This window comes from Gamsiella multidivaricata, assembly GCF_025024155.1.
Source record: "Gamsiella multidivaricata strain RSA 2152 chromosome Unknown BC939scaffold_76, whole genome shotgun sequence".
NCBI lineage: Eukaryota > Fungi > Mortierellomycota > Mortierellomycetes > Mortierellales > Mortierellaceae > Gamsiella > Gamsiella multidivaricata.
In genome coordinates, this window is record NW_026251784.1 from 103,195 (window position 1) to 124,295 (window position 21,101).

Sequence of the window (21,101 nt, forward strand, 5' to 3'; positions counted from 1 at the left end):
TATAGAATCAGCTTCTCCATCCCAACTATCTGGACCATTGCTCTTCAGCCTCTCTTGCGCCAAGTAGGCTAAGGGTACATTTCTTGCATACTGCAAACAGGGTTCACACATATTTGGAAATATGTCTAGAGTAGCAAAATCCACAGTCCATGCATCAATACCTGGATGTGCAGTTAATGCAAAGGAAGGGGTGCAGCAGGAGACATATATCCATGGTCGTACCCTGGATTTTGGAGATGATGCATCACCTGCAGTGCAAAGAGCACCAGCCAGTAAGATGCCGACCCAGTTTGCGAGCTCAGAATTGTTAATTGAGCCTCCAGGGATAAATATCGAAAAAGCATTCCTGTAATCAATCCAATTGAAAAACTATATACAGCACGGCCAGTTTCAATATCTAAAACGAAGGTATTATTTCGTAGTGTTTGGTACATAGTCTATGTTGGATGACGAGGACGATTCTGGTCTGGATTCCGAGGACACGATGTCTGTTGCAGATAATCGAGATACAGATAGTCGAAGCCGCTCTCCGCAACTGCACCATCGGAAAAGAAGGCGCCCATCGAGCCATTCTCCTCACTACCTTCAAGTCCCTTCCCGGATGAGGACTATTCTTCGGAAACTCTCCAAGACGCTGTAAATGAGTTCATGCGCGTCGCCGATAGCAGCCAGAACCCCAATTGCATTGCAATTGAGATTTCGGTAGAGAAAAGTTACCGCTTTCAAAATTGAATATATTTTGCATGGGCTTGATGACCCCATGGTGCTCATTTCAATTCATTCTACGTGCCAGGGATCAGGGATGCATCTGAGTATAGAATAACAATTTTGGATTGAAAAGGGCGGGGGTCATCTGGCCCATGCGAAGTATATCCAATTTTGAAAGCGGTAACTTTTTCTACCGAAATCAAAATCCACTGCACAATGTTCTCTAGGGGACTTACTTTCAGGACGTTCTGGATGAGATGGATTAAAGGTCTGCCTTCTCGATATTTTATCCCCAGAGGCTCGATTTGCAGGGGACGACTGTGTTGCTAGAATTCCCCTGCGAGTAAGAGATGAAAAAGCAACGGCGCTATGAACGTTTGGCTGCTACAAGCCAGCGCTTCTGTAAAAGTCATGATCGCAAACTGTACCTTGGTTCATTGCTGTGCAATGATCTGCGTGTCCTTCCCGTCGACAACTGACCTTTTCCCGTTTGCTGCACCTTTTGATGGCTACTTCCTCGAGCGGGAAAGAGGGCGTCAACCATTTCCTGCATCGCCTCTTTGCCTCTTACCGTCAGTTTGCTACCACAAAAGGGGCGCCTTTGGTACGAAGGACAGCACAGCACTTCCCCTTTTTTACTCACGCGTCCGAGGCGTTCCTTCCTTATTCTTCGTTCACCTCTTCACTCGCTCACTCACGCACCTACTGCCACTCAATCATCAACCAGGTACCAGCCCCTCCAACTATCCGTCGTCTTTTTTCCCCTAATATCGCTTGAAACGACCACCCCCTGACTCCATTCAGCCGTAATCGACATGCCCGAAAACGAGTACCACCACTATATACCACGCTTCATACTGAAGACTTTCTCAGACAACTTCCTACTGAAAGCCTCAGACGCTTTCATACCGACTACCTCAGGTGGCTTCATACAGGAGACCTTCTTGGACGAACTGCTGGAGCGCAGTGGAGGGAACAGGGGAGGGAGAAGGGGAAGGAGCAGGGGAGGGACAAGGGGAAGGAGCAGGGGAGGGACAAGGGGAAGGAGCAGGGGAGGGAGCAGAGGAGGGAGCAAACGAAAGCCTATCTATCATATCAAGGTGTATCGAGTTCAAGACCAAAGAATCACGCTGGACGATGTCGGTAGAGCATACGGCATCGAAAACATATACCGAGACATCACCGCGGAAGACTCCATGATGTTCGAGAAGCTTTTGGCCGAGTTGGAGTGCACCGCCGCGGTGTTTGTTCGGAGGATTTGGTCAGGCGAAGACATTTCGCTGACACGAACCGAGCTGGCAGATTTCAAGAAGTTTCTGGCCATCATGATGTATAGGGGCGAGCACCGCAGGAAACAATATTTCGAGGACAGGTTTGACTTCGCGACGCGAATGACAATCAAAAAGCACATGCGCGAAAACAACATCAGCAAGATTCAAGATGTGTGGTTCGAAAACCTCAAGTGGATCATCAAGACCCCTATCGAGGACATCCTCAAAGAATTCGAGAGAGCCCACGGGCCAATGGATCCTTTTGCTATCATGGTGGCATATAGAGGACCTATCCACGCTGTAGAGCTTTTGGACTTTGGCTACATGGTTATGAACACTGTATGTATTTGGCATGCGGAAGAGGGATCCGAGTTCATCCTGTCCAACACTAGCTTCGGTTCGTTCGAGGGCGATATGGGTGTCAATTTTCACTCTTTTTTTGTCGTGTCTCCAGAGTATGCCGTGGTTCTCATCAGCCGCCTCTACATGAATGGCCAAATGGAGATGCTGCCTCTCAGGAAGTCGTGGTTCGGGAAGGAGCTCCGCGCCTTTCCGGATGCCGTCTACATGAACGAGAACCCGAAGAGCCAGGACGATTTCACTAAGGACGACGTGTTTAAATATCGAAGGATTGTCGTCCCAAAGCAGAAAGTATACCTCGTCAATAGCATCCTTCTGGACTCGAGAGACAAGTATATAACATACAAGTCCAGTCCTTCCATGTACAAGTCCCTGCTATACTACGACAAACACAAGGGCGAACTGTTCCACAACCAGTACGACTACTCTATCCTAAAGCGCAAGGTGTTTGCCGAGATGAATAGAACACATAGCGCCTAAGCTCTTTCCAAATAACTTGCCAGGATTTTTAAAGGAAGCCTTAAGATTAGTTTCAATAAGCTGCACCAGTTTGCGAAACCAATTCGATGTCGATGTAGAATAAGAATGACACTTGTTTTGTACGAAGCGGCCTTGTCTTTAAATTCAACGTTATTATTGGCTGCAGCGGGTTAAAAAAAAGCTTCATCGCATCCAACACGCAGTGCACAGCATCTTCTCGCTACCCTTCTCAACAACCCCTACTACCTCCGCATCAACTGAACTCTGCTTCTAGCCTCGCCATCGTTGATAGAGAGATAAAAGTTTGCAATAAACTCAAGGTCGTGTTCCCACAGTTCTGTGAGATGGTTTTCATAGCCGCTGTATCCTTGTCCGAGCGACCTTCCACCATGATGCAAAAAAAAAAAAAAAAAAAATGGATACGTATTGAACATCGGTATACGTGCCGTACATCGAGAAATGATCCCGCAAACGGGTTCCGATGTGCAATAAGGTTTTCAATATAGCAAGCTGGCTGATGTCAGAGAATCTTTCGTGTATCCTCTAATGTGTTAATAGCGCGAGGTAAAGGGTCTCTGCAGAGGCGCCAGGCCTGGGACCTCTCTGCTCTTGTTGAAACACATCGAATGCATGATGCAGGATTTTCAGTAGCTCCTGGATGGCTGTGTCGATTCGCCCGTATCTCATATGTTGCAGGATTTTTTTGTAGGTGAATGATCACGTCTGCTGCCTGAGCGTCGGAAGCGAATGTCGCAGTTTGATTTGAGCTATCTTGTAACAGAGATATCACACTGTCATCTATGTTGCTTTAGCTTGTTTATTTCGTTCTGCAATGTAGTGTAAGAAAACTGCTGTGTCGCAAGCAGGCAAATATCTACTGGAGATATTCACGGGGGATGTGATCCTTTCGGGGGTGCTTGTAACTTTGCATGTCATTCAGAAGCCCCTTCCACATGAATACAGAGCTGTTATTAAAATGTTCTTGATATATTTTACCTTACATTGCGCAGTGTGGCCGAGTCAAATCCAGCAACTCTCTCACTGCGCTTTGCAATATGCTGACTCCATAAAGGAGTTTGCATGCACCATCAAAAGCCCTTGATGTTTGTAACTCAGCCATGTCCATCTTAGCGAAGTTTAGTCCTCGTTCTATTAGGATACAGTTTCTGGCCGTGTAACTGTCGCTGTCGAAGACCCAGTCGATATGAGCATTAGAGCCTTCCAAGAACTGGCCAGTCGCTAAGGATCGGCCCTGCAAGAGCATCTCATTTTCCCCATCAGCAAAAACAACAACGGCAAAAAAAGGGTCGAGCCTTCATTAACCATAAATCGACTTTAGATATTGTTTTTCTTGGTAGGAAAGAGGACTGGATTAAGGCAATATCAAAACACGATCTGCGATTGTACAGATGAGAAATGAAATGGGTCCATGGCACCCTTTCCTATCAACACCGCTGTGGAGGAAAATAAAAACTGTTTATTCTTCAAAGATTCAATATAGAAGGTGTAACCAATATCTATGGTTCTAGATCGCGTCCATTCCCATTCGTCCTTTCCTCCAGGAAGGCTCCTGAGAAATGCATGTTTTTGTGTAATATTTCAGACTACTGCACTCTCTTTTTTGCGCGTGCTCTCGTCATGGCGCGACCTCTTTCTTGGGTACAAATGTATGTATACAACTGGACCTTCGTGTATTTTCCCTGGACCAACAAAAAAGCGTGCTCGTACACATCTTACAAAAAACAGCATCGTGAGCACTTTTCAGGTTTAACGGCTGGCCTGCGATTGGATCGAATACCGATGGCAAGCGTGTGTCCGAAGAGCGATTTTAGTCACCTCTGGCTCGTTAATACATTCACCCTGAGAGAGCCCGCTGAAATTCTGCTTGAGAGCATTTGTGAACTCTAGTGGACGACCATTCACTTGCCGCATTCGCTCGTGAGTCTCACCTGTACATGTACATATTTTTAATGCATCGCTCTTTTACAGGGTTCTTTCTAATGCATTCAGGTACATTTTCAGGAAAGGCGTATCTAGAACATTGAGGATGTTTTATCGCAAAACACCACGGAGTTTGGTTGACAGCCGATTATCTTAGACTACTTTCCTCGTCATCTCAGGCAAAATGAAGGGTCCAGCACTCCTGCAGTGCACTTTCCCATGGGAATTTATGTCTCTACAAAACAAAAGAGGGCCAGGCGTTTGCCATGGACACACCTTTCACATCGCCATCTATTTCTAGAACCTTGTCTTGTATATATGATACAATCCATATACTAAAAGACTTATTTCTTGTGTGAGCCCTCTTTTATTGTTTTACCCACGCGGCGCCTTCGAACCTGTAGTCTTCATTCATTCTTCATCACGGCCCTCAGCTGAAATGCACATTCCGCTGCCAGCTAATAGTAAAACAGGCCATGCCAGCATTGTAAGCGCAGAAATGAAAAGAGTTAGAGCGCCATATGCAGAGAGAAGGTAAAGGATGAATCCAGCAGTGCATGTCCGGCATACCAACATTCGATCGGCATGAACCTGGAAAAGAATATTATTACAAAAGATGTTTAAGTAATGAAGACCAACGGACGCATGCAGCTGCCGCTTGTTTTCCTTGCGAGTGTGTATTCCCACCCGCGTATTTCACAATTTGGGCTCGACGTAATTTAGATTGCCTAACCCCCCTTGAGTCTATTTTCCTCGGTATAAACAGCTTTTTTTGCAAACAGGAGTTTTTAGGCAAGGGCGTAGCTGCCATGAAGGGTTACACCACCATGGTAGTGCCATGACCAATCTTTTGAATATACAATACTTCTTACTTTAGAAAGTCAAAGCTGCAATCCACTCAATCCTCGTCCCTGAGACTAAACCTGCATTCACCTGGTATCCTCGGTCCCTGTTTCCCAGGAACATACCGCCATACCCTTACTGGACTCGACCCTGAATTCCTTTAAATACCCGGCACCATCCCTGCCCTTTACTGCTTCTTCAGCCTTCAAGACTCTCATATTCCTACCCTAGCCCTTCTTCGCTCCTCCCCGACCACTCCTCCCCGCCTCCACCCCCTTCCTCGCCTTTACGGTAACCCCCACCCAGTCTTCTACAGACCTTTAAGTCCTCTACATCCTAGTCATCACAACACTCGTCTCATCATCTCAAAATGAAGATCACCGCTATCCTTTCCGCCCTCGCCGCCGCCACCTTGGTCTCTGCCGGCAGATTCCACGATGTTGGCAGCATCAAGGATATCAACGTCCTCCCCAATGGCTACATTATTGAGTACCACGACGGAATCAAGCACGCTGATGCCCACAACGCCTTGAACTCCCGCAAGGTCGACTACAAGGTCCGCAACGAGTACAACATCTTCAACGGAGCTGCCATCACCGTCAACTCCAAGCACAGCGGCAAGGACATTGCCTCACTCCCCGGCGTAAAGAATGTCTGGCCCATCACCTTGTATTCGATCCCCAAGATTCAGAAGTCCAAGAAGAAGGCCACCGACCCCGAGGTTGGCTCGCTTCACACCATGACTGGTGTCGATGTTGTCCACAAGAAGTACAAGTTGACCGGAAAGGGTGTCAAGGTCGGTATTATCGATACCGGTGTTGACTACAAGCACCCTGCCTTCGCCGCTGCTGGAGCTGATGCCGGGTGCTTCGCCCGCTACGGCAAGAACTGCCGTGTCAAGTACGGTTGGGACTTTGTCGGCGATGACTACACTGGTTCCAACACTCCCAAGGCCGACAGCGACCCCATGGATTGCCAGGGACACGGTTCTCATGTTGCTGGTATTGTCGGTGGTAATGCCCTGAACATCAAGACTGGTCCCAAACCTCCACAGCCCTTTGTCGGTGTCGCCCCCGAGGTCACCTTCGGTGCTTACCGTGTTTTCGGATGCAGCGGTTCCTCTGGTGATGATGTTATCCTTGCTGCCATGGAGCTGGCCTTCAACGATGGCATGGATGTAAGTTTGCATCTTTTTTTTCCTTTTTTTTTCTCAATGTGTTCCGTAAGCATTCGAGTTTCGAGCAAGTGTTGCAACAGCTTTCTGACATACACTTCTTGCATTTCTGTCTTAGGTCATCAACATGTCCCTTGGTGGTGGATCTTCCTACAAGCTGAACCCTACCGCGGTCCTCGCTGACAAGTTGATTGCCCGCGGCATGGCTCTCGCTGCCGCTGCCGGTAATGACGGTTCCCAGGGCGCCTGGATGGTCTCCGACACCGGTCTTGGTGACCTTGCCAGCTCGGTCGCCTCGTTCGACAACGCCTACGGTTTCTACAACTCCTTCACCTATGGAGGTGCTTCCCACCCCTATGCTCCTTCCACTGCCTGGAACCAGATCATCAACCTGCCTGCCAACGCTACTTTGCTTCCCGTCTTCGAGAAGAACGGCGCCTTGTCCGATGGTTGCGACCCCGCTATCTACAATGGACTTAACGTCAAGGGTAAGGTTGTCCTGGTCCTAGGTGACACCACCCGCTGCAAGTCTGGTGGACGTGGTGCCAACGCTATCACCGCTGGCGCTGCTGGTATGCTTATCCAGACCACTCCTATCGGTATCGCCTCCTTGGGCGGTAACCCTGACTTCCCCATGGGTTCGATCGAGAACAAGGCTGGCGATGATTTGATCGCCGTCTACAAGAAGACCCCCACCGCTGCCATCACCTGGAGCAAGGGTCCCTCGAACTTCCTCGTCGAGGGTGGTGGAGCTCCTTCGGACTTCTCCTCGTTCGGTTTGGATGGTGATCTCCGCTCCAAGCCCGATATTGCCGCCCCTGGTGGCAACATCCTCTCAACCTACCCTCTTGCCAAGGGCGGTTATGCTGTTCTCTCTGGTACCTCCATGGCCACCCCCTACATTGCAGGTTCCCATGCTTTGTACATGCAGGCCAAGAAGGCCAAGCCCCATGGTGATGTTATTCGCCAGGTCTTCAAGAACACTGCCACGATCTCCTCCAACTCTGGCTCTAAGACCAAGGCCTCTGCCACCAAGCAGGGTGCTGGTTTGATCAACGTCCTCGGAGCAATCCTGACCACGACCTCGGTCACGCCCGACCACATTGATCTTCTCGACTCGAAGCATCTCCAGAAGACCGTGAAAATCCAGATCAAGAACACTGGCAAGCACACCGAGACCTACACGTTCTCGCATGTTCCCGCCGATGGTCTCAACTGGTACGCTGACGGCAAGGGATACCCCTCGAGCGTTCCTGTCATCGAGCAGGACTACGCCACTGTCAAGTTCTCGCAGAACAAGGTCAAGATCCCCGCTGGCAAGTCTGCCAAGATCACCCTGTCCTTCTCGGAGCCCAAGAACGGCAAGGCTGCTCAGTTCCCCATCTACTCTGGTTTCGTCGTTGCCACCCCCGAGAAGGGCAACGTTCCCGTCCATGTCCCTTACACTGGTCTCAAGGGTGATGTCTCCAAGGTTCCTATCATGGACACCTCCCTCGGCTTCCCCGGCATGGCTCAGCTCACCAATGACGGCAAGCTCTCTGATATCCCTGAAGATCGCACCTTTAACTTGGCCGTCTCCCTGCCCGTTATCCAGACCCGCATCGGCTCCCACACCCCTGACTTCACCATCCGTGTCTTTGATAACAAGAAGGCGTTCAAGGGCTTCTTGAGCAGCGACAACCTCGGTAACGCTATCGGCTGGTCCGGTCGCCAGAAGAACATCGATGACGATGGCCACTTGGTCTACTCCAACTGGGTCTGGTCTGGCAAGGTCATCCCCGCCGCCAACTCCACTGCCCCCGTCACTCTCCCCTCGGGCACGTACAACTTGGTCATTGCCTCCCAGAAGAAGTTGACCGCTGGTTCCTACCCTAAGGACTATGAGGTCTTTAACCTTGGCAACATCAAGTTTTAAATTCCTTGATACTCTGATGAACAAAAAGTCATTCTGTGAATGTGTCGGAGCTACTGTAATTTATTAGAAGAAACAACCATAGACACTTTTACGAGTCCAGATGAAACGAAGGCCAAAAAAATATATATCATTCATTGTATACCATCATGAAAAAAAAAAAAAAAAAACTACTGTGCGTAAAAAAAGTGACGTGAATGTGCTTTGGATTGCTTGAGTCTCAATGCAAGTATAAGTAATCAATTCTCGGTAAACGCAACATCCTTCGCCGGGTAGCATAAGAGCTTTGTCCGACCAACACGTCGTAGTCTTGTACGAGAACTATTAAGTATCCTAGAACAGACATGTAGGCTTGATTCTGGGAGACGCGACTTGGACCAGATCATAGATTATATTTTTTCCGCTGCACATAGTCTAACCAGTGCAATAACGCAAACAATGAATCCGAGGAAGAGTCTGTCTGTAAAAAAAAAAAGGGCAATCGATGATGCTGCAGACAAGCGCCGGTGAGAAGGAACGTGTCTTCATCGCTGACTCCCCCCCGCCCCCCCCCCCCCCCCCCCCCCCCCCAATAAACATACATTCATGCTCGTTAAAGTCGTTTGTGATTATATTAATTGTGGTTGTGTTGACAACGCAACGCATTTCTGAAGAACATAGAAACAAACTACATGTTCAAATAAGGCTAGTCTATGTTCCACATGCATTAGTCCTCTGTTCTATTTCTTGGGGGAAACTTTAGGCCCACCAACGGTCAATATGGTAGAGAATTATCCATTTTTTTTCTCATCAGGGCTAAAGTTTGTTTTATTCTGAAGGATGCCCCCGGTAAAATAAACAAAGGGCAGAAAGAGCACCCTTGCATCAAACGCGCCTCGGCCATGGAATTCTACGGAAGAAGCTAATATAGTGGAGCACATTCGAGCATGGACACAAATAAGGTCAAGAACACTCACACAAAAAAAGCGCTAGTGGTGATGGCAGTAGTAGTGGTGGTGAGCAACTGCTGCACTTGGAGGAAAAAAAAAAAAAAATATCGTGAGGATGCAGAGCAAAAGATTGTGGACGTCGATGGCGCAAGAACCGAGTTGGATAGAGGGATTGCAACATGGAGCGAAAAATACTCATTTGGGCGCTATTTCTTTATTTTTTATTTCGAAGTGCTCGTTACCGGGGGAATGGTAGGATAACAGGGATTCGGAGAACTCCTTTGAGCAGGCCAATGCTGTTGCTTTTTTCCTAACGCCGTTAATGTGCTGTTTGGTTGGCGCCGTTAATTTTGTTGTGTCTCCAGCCAAAGAAAAAACATAAACAAGAAGAGGGAGGTGAGTTGGACCAATTTGTTCAATGCTTGTTGATGACTTATGGTGTGCTCTCTCTTTTCCCAGCATCTTAAGGCCAACAGTTGTTTTGTTACTGTTTTTTTTTTTTACGCGAGAAGAGGCTCTTTCAAAAGAGGAGCTGTTGAGCCCTATCTCTTTGGCTTTTCCCACCTTCTACATGTACTGTCAACTAACCCGAGGCTCTGCAAACACAAGGTAGTTTACTCACGCGATTGGCCCACGGAGGAATTAGTCCGTATGCTTGTGCACCCATCTCCAACGCAAGAGGGCCAAAATCCTACTTTGGTACTTCACAAGTCGTAGGGACAATTTACCCAGGATTCCATAAAAAATTGTTGAAAACACAAACGCGGCTTATCCTTTAATCCACCAAGCCTATGCAGGCTACATGGGATGATCACCAAAATACCCAGGGCTCTGAGTAAACAATAAACACCTTGAACAACGGCATCCTCATCCAGAGAGAGTTCGCTCAGTGCATGCGTTAGTGGGTCTTCAAAAGTAGTTTCAATAGTACAGCACATAACGGTCATCCGTATCCAAAGAGTAGATAGAGCCATCGGCCAACTTCCTGAAGGATATATAAATACTCTCGCTCACCTCGCATCGCACTTTAGTTCATCTAGAACTTCCTCATCTAGAACTCCCTCAATTCTAAATCGCACACATCCCCTTCCAACCTCGTTCTCCACTACCCAACCCCTTCCGTCTACCCGACACCACCCCCTTCCAGTCTTTAACAGGCACACATACCACACTACCCCAGAAGCTTCTCAACTACACTCTCCTTCCTTTGCCCATCTCCGTTCCCCATCATCGCCATCATCATTCGGTAAGTTCTATCTCCCACCATGAAGATCACCACCATCCTCTCCGCCCTCGCAGCGGCCTCTATGGTCTCTGCCGGCAAGTTCCACGCCGTGAAGCCCGGCAAGGTCGACATCGTCCCCAATGCCTACATCATCGAGTATCACGACAACATCCGCCACTCTGATGCCCACAACTCCCTCAAGGCCCACAAGGTCCAGTACAAGGTCCGAAACGAATACAACGTCTTCAACGGTGCCGCCATTACGGTCAACTCTGGTCACCAGGGTGAGGCCCTTTCCAAGATTCCAGGGGTCAAGAACGTCTGGCATGTTACTCTTCATAAGGTCCCTAAGCCTGCAAAGTCAAAGAAGAAGCCTACGGATCCGGAGGTTACCTCGCTCCATCATATGACAGGAGTCGATATTGTCCACAAGAAGTACAAGTTGACCGGAAAGGGTGTCAAGATCGGTATCATCGATACCGGTGTTGACTACAAGCACCCTGCCTTTGCGGCCCCAGGCGCCAGCGAGGGATGCTTTGCTCGTTATGGCAAGAACTGCCGTGTCAAGTACGGTTGGGACTTTGTCGGCGATGACTACACTGGTTCCAACACTCCCAAACCCGACAGTGATCCCATGGATTGCCAGGGACACGGTTCTCATGTTGCTGGTATTGTCGGTGGTAATGCCCTGAACATCAAGACTGGTCCCAAACCTCCACAGCCCTTTGTCGGTGTCGCCCCCGAGGTCACTTTTGGTGCCTACCGCGTCTTTGGATGCGACGGTTCCTCTGGTGATGATGTTATCCTTGCTGCCATGGAGCTGGCCTTCAACGACGGCATGGATGTAAGTCTGAGCTCGCGCTTTTTTAGAAACTGCTCTCCTGCATAATCGTCTATGAACCCTTTTTTTTTTTTTTGTAACGTCCAGGAAAAAAAATAACCCCCTCTTATATTTGCATCGCCCGTTTTTTTTTAGGTCATTAACATGTCCCTCAGTGCTGGCTCAGCCTACAAGACCAACCCCACGGCTGTCCTCGCTGACAAGTTGATTGCCCGTGGTATGGCCCTGGCCGCCGCTGCCGGTAATGAGGGTGCCAACGGTGTCTGGATGGTTGCCGACACCGGTCTCGGCGACCTTGCCAGCTCGGTCGCCTCGTTCGACAACGCCTACGGTTTCTACAACTCCTTCACCTACGGAGGTGCTTCCCATCCCTATGCTCCCTCTCAGGCCTGGAACCAGATCATCAACCTGCCTGCCAGTGCCACCTTGCTCCCTATCTTTGAAAAGGATGGTTCGCTCTCTGATGGATGCGACCCCACGATCTACAATGGACTTAATGTCAAGGGCAAGGTTGTCCTCACCTTCGGTGATACCACCCGTTGCAAGTCTGGTGGACGTGGCGCCAATGCCCTCAATGCCGGCGCCGCTGGTATGCTTATCCAGACCACTCCTATTGGTATTGCTGCCTTGGGCGGTAACCCTGACTTCCCCATGGGTTCGATCGAGAACAAGGCTGGCGATGATTTGATCGCCGTCTACAAGAAGACCCCCACCGCTGCCATCACCTGGAGCAAGGGTCCCTCGAACTTCCTCGTCGAGGGTGGTGGAGCTCCTTCGGACTTCTCCTCGTTCGGTTTGGATGGTGATCTCCGCTCCAAGCCCGATATTGCCGCCCCTGGTGGCAACATCCTCTCAACCTACCCTCTTGCCAAGGGCGGTTATGCTGTTCTCTCTGGTACCTCCATGGCCACCCCCTACATTGCAGGTTCCCATGCTTTGTACATGCAGGCCAAGAAGGCCAAGCCCCATGGCGATGCCATCCGCAAGGTTCTCAAGAACACGGCAACCATCGCGACCCTCTCGGGCTCCAAGACCAAGGCCTCTGCCGCAAAGCAGGGTGCCGGTCTCGTCAACGTCCTCGGAGCAATCCTGACCACGACCTCGATCACGCCCGACCACATTGATCTTCTCGACTCGAAGCATTTCCAGAAGACCGTGAAAATCCAGATCAAGAACCATGGCAAGCATTCGGAGACCTACACGCTCTCGCACATCGCTGCCGATGGCTTGAACTCCTATAACGCCAACAACACCTTCCCTTTGGGCACCCCTGTTATCGAAGCCGATTACGCGACCGTCTCGTTCTCGGCTAACAAGGTTAAGATCCCTGCCGGCAAGACCGCGAAGATCACTTTGACCTTCAAGGAGCCCAAGAAGGGCAACAAGAACGAGTTCCCCCTGTACTCTGGCTACGTGATTGCGACCCCCAAGTCCAAGGGCGGCGTTGCTGTTCATGTCCCTTACACGGGCGTGAAGGGCGATATCGCCAAGGTGCCTATTCTCGACACAGATTCCGGTCTGCCCGTGCTGTTCAACGCCGACAAGGACGGCAACCTCGATGAGATCCCCAAGGGAGACTTCACCTTTGACCTCGTCAACGACCGCCCGACGATCATCACCCGTTTGGGCTCGCACTCTCCAGACCTGACCATTCGTGTTTATGATGCTCAGAACAAGCTTGTCGGATTCGTGGATTCGATCAACCTCGGACATGCCTTTGGCGCCTTTGGCCGGGACACCGATCTCGACGATAACGGTAACCTGAACTACAACCCTTGGGTCTGGACCGGTATGGTCTTTGCGACCGAGAACGCGGCTGAGGAGCCTAAGCAGTTGCCCGGTGGCACTTATAAGATCGTCGTTGCCGCCCAGCGCAAGCTGACCAAGGGTTCGTACCCCAAGGATTTTGAGGTCTATGATCTCGGTAAGATCAAGATTGCGGATTTGACCAAGGCGGCCAAGTAAAAACCCTCCCCCCCCCTCCTCTCCCTCCCTCCCTTCTTCATCATTTCCATCGCCGTTTCCTATTACCTCTCTCATACCCTCCCTTCCTCTGCCTACGCGGCATTATAATGTCCTGGATAGAACTCATTAATAAATAGTTCAATAGACCTACCTATTTGTTTACTTATTTCGGATCAAAAGCTATCGTCGCAGATGTTCTGTACATGAATAGCATTAAATTGTATGCAAGTAGATAAACGCGGCGCCAAAAAGATCAAATTCAGATAACTCATTTTCTTTGTATCTCAAGCGTCCACGCCTTGAACCCCCCACTCCCCGCACAAAACACCCAAACTCGCATGGGTACATGCATGGACACACCTACAAAGATATGCCAATTGGTTCTATGTTTTGGTATATGTCTATTATGTAATTATTCAGGTGCGTGCCGATGCTAATGGATGTCTGTACTCTTATTCGACATCAAAGTTCTCGTAGATATTGCCAAATTTGCAGAATCTTGCGTACGCATCCGTGCCGTATCCATGCATCGTGAACACCTTCAGATCGCCACCCCAGTACTCCGCATAGACCTTGCTCATCGGCAGACCAATGCCCAGATGCATCGACTGGTCCTTGTACTGAGGACGCTTATTGTTCGTTGCACGACTCTCACTCGGATCAATGATCGCATGTTGCGAAGAAGATGTCGAGAACGATGACGATGACGAACTGGACGAGGATACAGTCGACGAGGACTTATTGACACGAGGGGGTGCATGGCGATCCAACAGCAGTGTTGATGGCGAGCTCTTGTGGGTTGCTGGTGGTGGTGGCAATGTAATACCCTCGCTATCGTCTTGCCCCTTCACCTCCTGCGCTTGTGCGACTCGGTTGTGGCCGCTGAATCCAGAATTCACACTCCTCGACGGCGAGACCATCTGCTCCTGCACCGTCGCCGCCATCTTCGAGATCTTTTCAAAGTTCGCAAACCGTGCCGGAGACTGTGAATACGACCACAGATGCGATTCCATGTCCGGATGGATTCCGCCTCCCTTGTCCGAGATCCTGAAGACGATATCATGGGTTCCCTCGCAGACTGTGATCTGGATCGGCGGCAACTCTCCTGTCCGTGCATCGGGCACACCATTCTGCATAACAAACCGCATCGAGTTCTTGAGTAGTTCGTATAGGATGTACTCGATATGGTCTGGGATATAGGAAAACTCTGCATCGATGTTGCCATCAAGCATGACCTTTGGTGGGTCCATTCCTCCCGAGGCCTGTCGACAAGTCTCTGCTGCCAGAAGTGCCGTCCGTTCCACAATCTCCCTAGGCCTGCAGTGCGTGTAGATGATCCCGATATAGCCCCGGTCCGTCATCATGTGGTTTGGCGAATTAAAGTTGGCAGTCAAAGAAATATGCTGCTCCGCCAACACACGTCTCGAAATCCTCGACCGCAACATCTTGTTCATGAACCGATCGACCTGCTGAGGTGGAATATGCTTCGAGCACTCCATTATCCCCAGCGCCAGTTGTGGGATCACTACCAAATGATCGTTCAACAGCTCCTTGACCATCTCACAAAACGCATCGTTCTCCTCCAGTGTCTTGATCTCGGGGATCTTGCTCATCTTCTCGAATGCTTGCCAGTACAGATCGTAGACCAACTCGATATGGGGGTTCGTCCCGACAATAAAGGGCAGGTTCTGGAAATCCCGGATCCGATGAGCGAGACGAACAGGCAGCTCTGTTCGGACATAATTCGCAGACTTCAATAGCTTGTCCTCTTGCATATTCCGACCAAAGAAGACCAGCTGCCGCAGCGTGATTGGACTAACGGCTTGGTTGACGTAGGGATCCAGGATCCGGTTCTGATAAAAGTGCTGTGGACTGTAGCGTCTCCGCGGCTGAGGCTGGTGGACAATCGATGCTGGGTTATTCATCCTGAAAAGTGGCGAAGCCTGAGGTGAGATCGTAGCCGCGCCTCCTTTTGAGGAAGAGGCGGGAGGAAACGCAGCGGCTGACATATGAATCGGCTGAGCCTGTTGCTGGTGTTGAGCTGTGTTAGACAATGACGGTGGTGGTGAGGGTGAGTGCTGAGCCGTGGCTAGATGACTGTACCGTTTCTGGGTCGAGTTGACATGGCTAATGGCGGTAGTTGTATTTGTGGTTGTTGCTGCCTGATGTTTATTCCTGATAACGATCCGACACCGTCCAAGTACATTTGGCATTGAGACATTAGATGATGTTGCCGCTGTTGCTGTTGACGATGGTGTTGGTATAGCAGCGGATGCTCCTGTGGTGGTATGTTTGGTTGCACCGACGAGACCGTTCCGAGTGGCGGTCAAGGCCGAGGAGGAGCAGTAGCGAGCAGATCCAGGGCAGGCTGATAAGGACGGAGACGAGGAGCAACAGCTGGATCGTAGAGAAGAGGGTGCGCCTTGTCCGAACGAGGACCGGAGGGTGTTTGGGAGTCGTGGCATGGCCATGGCTGGTGGCGGTCTGGTTTCTTGAATGTGCTTGCGAAGACTTGCTGGAAGAAGGGAAGGAAGGAAGGAAGGAAGGAAGGAAGGAGGGAAAAGAGATAAGGCTGGTGTGTGGGGTGATGGGATGACGAGAGAAAGAAAGGAAGAAAGGGAGAAAGAAGAAGGAAGAAGAAGAAGAAGAGGGGAGGATGGAGGTGAAGAAAGACGAAAAGGAAGGAGGGAAAGAGGGAAGGAAGGACAAAAGATGGAGTGAAGAGGAGGAAAAAGAAGGGGTCTTGAAGGAGAGATAGAGGGCGATAACGGCGCTTATTGGGGGGCATTGGATCCGATTTATACTCGATTCAATTGACTGGCCTACTGTATATGCCATATCAGATGTGTGCATGTCTGCGTGTCATATGAAGAAAAAACCATAAAGTGACTCAATTGAGCCAGCCAATGCCAATGCGGGTGCAAAACCCATTGGATCGCCCCAGCGACTGAACCCCCTACCCTGGCACCCTGCTCCCCCGGATCCTCCAGCTCCACTCCTATCCACTCCTATCCACTCCTATCCACTCCTCTCTACTCTCTACTCCCTACTCTCTACTAGCCTATCCCCTTCCTATTCTGCCCTTCATGATCCCATGTCCCCTCTCCACTTGTGCCCATGCTTATTTGACCAAAAGTAGACCACCAGGGTGGTCCAGCCATGTAGATTGCAGGAGCACTCTACTCTCAGCAGAGTCCCAGGCAGTAGGCGGTCGTTTATGTGGTAAACAGTATAGCGTACCCTAAGAAAAAGGAGTCTGCAGCACATGCCAGTTCTTTTGGGACTTCCACACATCCTGCTCTTTGCTGTCTCTTGTCCTCTCACCCCGGCTCCGCTATTTACGACCAATCTTCTTGATCATCAAATCAGAGGCATGAACGAAAGAAGAAAGACCGATAGCACCAAACGTAATGAAAATAACAAAAAAAAAAAAGAGAGTCTGACCCCCCCCCCGAAAAAGGGAGGCGAGGGTGAGCATTGACCATGCTGAGAACAGTGTCTCCGAGGTAGGGTCTGCAGTAGGAGAGACAGGCCGATAAGCGGATGTAACGTTCAATACTAACAGGTTCAATCTCCATGTAAATAATATGATCGGATGCCGAAAAACGACCAGACCAAGGCGTCCTAATAAAAATATGTCCGCATATTACTCATTGCTGTCCTCATTTACACACCTCTGTCTCTGCTCTAATTCATTCGTCTTGCCCCTTTGACATATCCACCGTCAGCCTCGCCTCACCCGGCAGAGCTCAACTCTAAATAAAAGGGCAGTAAAAGGACGCAGGGATCAAGTCAAGCATCCCCTTGGTTGGTACATGTGGATAGAAAGTAGACCAATGCTGTACCACAACACACGGCCCTCCCGATGCGCACCCTCCCCCCACCTCATAATCAAAACCTAGCTCTCAAACACCAGCTTCCCACGTACAAACCGACCTTAATCTGGTCTAGAAAATTACTTACCTCGCAGGGATATCAGAGAATGAAAACAAAGGTCGTGTATATCCATCATGCACCGCTCAAGCCCGTACCTGAACCAGAATTCCGATTACCCCCTCCGTGCATAGATCCTGTCGCGATGGTGTCATCATCCGCCAGGAGCGTGTGGTTTTTCCCCTTCATGCCGTCTCGACCTCTGGTCACGACGTGTGAACGACTACGAGCCTCCATTCGATCCCAGATAAGACAATGAACGATTTGAAAGAGCTATGTTGAAGTGTGTGTATGTGTGTGTGAACGCAACGGATTTTCGTGCATTTTCGCTCCATATCACGATTGAGTGTCCAGGTTTTTGCCACCAAAAATGAATAGAAGGGACCATTGAAAAGGATTGTCAAAAGGAGATTGGCTTTTTTTTTTTTTTTTTGTTGCACGCTTCGTTGCTCTGTTCCTTGATCTATTCGGTTCCTTCTTACAAAAGTAAAGGAAACAAATTCTTTTACAGCAATAATACCCAGCCAAAAGCACTTCTCTCTTTTCATTCCTAGAGGGAAACTAATCCATAGCTAAGAAAATGACAATTTTTTTTTTTTTTGTTTTACTGCAATGATATGCGATGCTTTATTATAAAGATGTCCCCCCGTCCATGTCTAGTTCTTCTTGGTGGACTCTGATCCGGAGGATGAAGACGCAGACGAGGAAGCTGACGAAGATGAGTTCGGGAATGGGTTATCCTTCCGTGCGTCAGCCAGCAATGTATCCAGTTTCTTTTCTTCCAGCGTTTTCTAATGATAAAGACAGAAGAATCGATCCAGATAAAAAACAACAAGAAGATAGCCCCACATTAATATCGCAAATATCATCAGTGAATGGTCCACCAGATGGTCAATCCCATGCAATTGAACCCATGCCCCGTCGATATTGGCTACTGCTGCATATTTTTTTTTTTTTCTTATCCCTGACAACCAAAAAGTTCCGGTCCTTACCAAGAGGCAATCCTTGTACTTGAAAAAGAGTTCATCGCACATGGGTGTTACGTCGCCCTTGAGGAACTTCTCAGAGTACCATGTGTTGAAGCAGCTGTCGTACTCCTGCTTGATCTTTGTGCATTTCTCTCCGATGCTTGACGACATGGCGATGTGCTGTTGTGTTCGGATGATTGGTTGTGGTCTGGTCCCGATTCGATTCGTCCTGATCCAATGGAACAAAGAAAACAAGCGAAGCAAGCTCAGCCGTGCTCGGAAAAGGAAATTACGATCGATCCGCCGTTATTCTGAGGCCGTCGCTGTGCTACATAGGAAATCCATTCTGTGTAGTAATAGTCTTTTACTGTGGGAATAGTGTGAGGGGGGTCTATCTTGAATTCATTCCTCCGTGTCCTTTCGCTCCATCGTAAAAATATAGGTATTTCGCGTTATTTTTTTCCGCCTTCATCTACCCTTGCTCTTTAAACCTGAACCTGGGCCTCCTGCTTGAACTGAGCCATGCGGGCCTCCAGCTCCGGGCGGAAATGGCGAATCAATCCCTGGACAGGCCATGCGGCCGCATCTCCCAAAGCACAGATAGTGTGTCCCTCAATCTCCCTCGACAGCTCCTCAATCATATCAATCTCGCGAGGACGCGCCTGACCATGCTCAAAGCGATGCATCATGTTCGCCAACCACGACGTTCCCTCACGGCATGGCGTGCACTGTCCACAGGACTCGTGCTTGTAGAACGCCGAAAGACGCGAGATCGACGACACAATATCCGTCGACTTGTCCATCACAATCACAGCCGCAGTTCCCAAACCAGACTGCACATCGCGAAGCGCATCAAAATCCATCAGCACATCGTCGCAAATATGGCGAGGCAAGACCGGGACCGAAGATCCTCCAGGAATAATTCCGAGCAAGTTATCCCAGCCGCCCTTGACACCTCCACAGTGCTTCTCAATCAGCTCTTTCAAGGGAATCGACATCTCCTCCTCGACAGTGCAGGGGTTGTTGACGTGTCCCGAGATACAGAACAGTTTTGTTCCAGCGTTGCGGGGACGACCGAATCCAGCGAACCACTTGCCGCCGCGTCTCAAGATCGTGGGCGCAACAGCAACGGTCTCGACATTGGCGACCGTCGTGGGGCAGCCGAAAAGACCGACATCGGCAGGGAATGGAGGCTTCAGACGGGGCTTGCCAGCCTTGCCCTCGATCGACTCGATCAAAGCAGTTTCTTCTCCGCAAATGTATGCTCCAGCACCGCGGTGAATATACACATCGAAATCGTATCCAGATCCGCAAGCGTTCTTGCCGATCAGTCCAGCCTTGTATGCCTCGTTAATGGCGACCTGAAGATTGGAGGCCTCATTGTAGAACTCTCCACGGATATAAATGTAAGCTATGCAATACGATAAATAAAATAGTGTCAGAACGACCAGTTTCATGTCCGGATAATGCTGCAACATGTGAACAGCGTCCAGATCGATTGATTAACGTACCGGCGTTGGCATTCATGGCACGTCCAGCGACCAAGCATCCCTCGACCAGCTTGTGAGGGTCTCCGCGCATGATCTCACGATCCTTGCAGGTACCGGGCTCACCCTCATCGGCGTTGACGACCAAATAACGAGGGCTATTGTCAAAAAAAAAAGTCAACTCAGAGCAGTTAATGACGGCACTCGGCTGGATGGCCCAGAAAAAAAACTGAGCGTCTATGTTTTGGTCCGCCATCGCTATGAGTCGCTTCAGCGTGTTGTTTCGGAGCATCCACGCGATCCATCTTTCACTTTTGCTGCCACCATGAATGTGCCCTGTCGCCTTGATATGTTTGTTCAGCAGCGTTTCGTTTCCGTGGCCTAAGGCTACTTACCGGCCATCCGAGGGCTTATTCATGAAGCTCCACTTCAATCCCGAGGGGAAACCGGCACCACCGCGTCCTCTGAGTCCAGACTCCTTCATCTCGTTCAAGATCCAATCGTGGCCCTTGAGCAAGATTTCCTTAGTCTTGTACCAGTCTCCACGCTTAAGAGCGCCGTTCAGCTTGTAATCGTGGAATCCATAGATGTTGGTGAAAATGCGGTCCTCGTCCTTGAGATTACCAAAGCTGGTTCTGGCAGGAGGGACGGGGTTGGACGGCGCCTCGGTCGCAAAAGCACGCACGGCAGACCTGGCCACATTGGTGCGGGTTGATTGTGCTCCCGTCAATAAAGCTGTATTGAAAAAGGGGGTTGGATTGAATATATTCCGGGCGTTTTTGATCCGTAGTCCAGAATTGAGATTCCACAGCATCGTGTTTATGATGCATTCGCGGAAACATGAATAGCGTATGGAAAGAATAGAATTGACAGTTATGCGGTTAGTGAACCATGCTTAGAAACGGTCAACGCGGATGTCCGAACCCACATCCGGATGTTTGCAAGTGCTAAAAGCAAGTGTTCCGACAATTCCGAGGTTGCCAGGGCCGGTATTCATCCTGAGAGTTGATCCTCCTGCAAGCTGTCCCTACCCTTTGACACGCCAATGGACTTCAACATAGTGG

The 21,101-nt window shown here is 49.7% G+C and overlaps 4 protein-coding genes across 4 annotated transcripts; 1 reads left to right on the forward strand and 3 right to left on the reverse strand.

Moving 5' to 3' along the window:
* The first annotated feature begins 1,753 nt into the window (after nt 1-1,753).
* BC939DRAFT_463355 (uncharacterized protein) lies at nt 1,754-3,152 on the forward strand. Its single transcript, XM_051557216.1, has one exon. The coding sequence runs from the start codon at nt 1,905-1,907 to the stop codon at nt 2,817-2,819; it is 915 nt and encodes a 304-aa protein (XP_051408358.1). The 5' UTR covers nt 1,754-1,904; the 3' UTR covers nt 2,820-3,152.
* Nucleotides 3,153-13,954: 10,802 nt separating this feature from the next.
* On the reverse strand, nt 13,955-16,421 carry BC939DRAFT_463363 (uncharacterized protein). The gene has a single exon (XM_051557217.1). It carries the CDS (start codon nt 16,118-16,120, stop codon nt 14,102-14,104), a length of 2,019 nt encoding a protein of 672 aa, XP_051408359.1. The 5' UTR covers nt 16,121-16,421; the 3' UTR covers nt 13,955-14,101.
* Nucleotides 16,422-18,316: 1,895 nt separating this feature from the next.
* BC939DRAFT_378013 (mitochondrial distribution/morphology family 35/apoptosis) lies at nt 18,317-18,721 on the reverse strand (the record flags this gene model as incomplete). Its single annotated transcript, XM_051551707.1, has 2 exons — nt 18,317-18,373; nt 18,575-18,721. Coding segments are annotated over 2 exons (204 nt in total), but the record flags the coding sequence as incomplete, so codon positions are not given.
* Nucleotides 18,722-19,035: 314 nt separating this feature from the next.
* Nucleotides 19,036-20,851, reverse strand: BC939DRAFT_506639 (NADH dehydrogenase flavoprotein 1; the record flags this gene model as incomplete). The annotated part of the gene is made up of 3 exons (XM_051560808.1): nt 19,036-19,961; nt 20,062-20,195; nt 20,433-20,851. 3 exons carry the CDS (start codon nt 20,849-20,851, stop codon nt 19,036-19,038), a joined length of 1,479 nt encoding a protein of 492 aa, XP_051408361.1.
* Nucleotides 20,852-21,101: the final 250 nt, after the last annotated feature.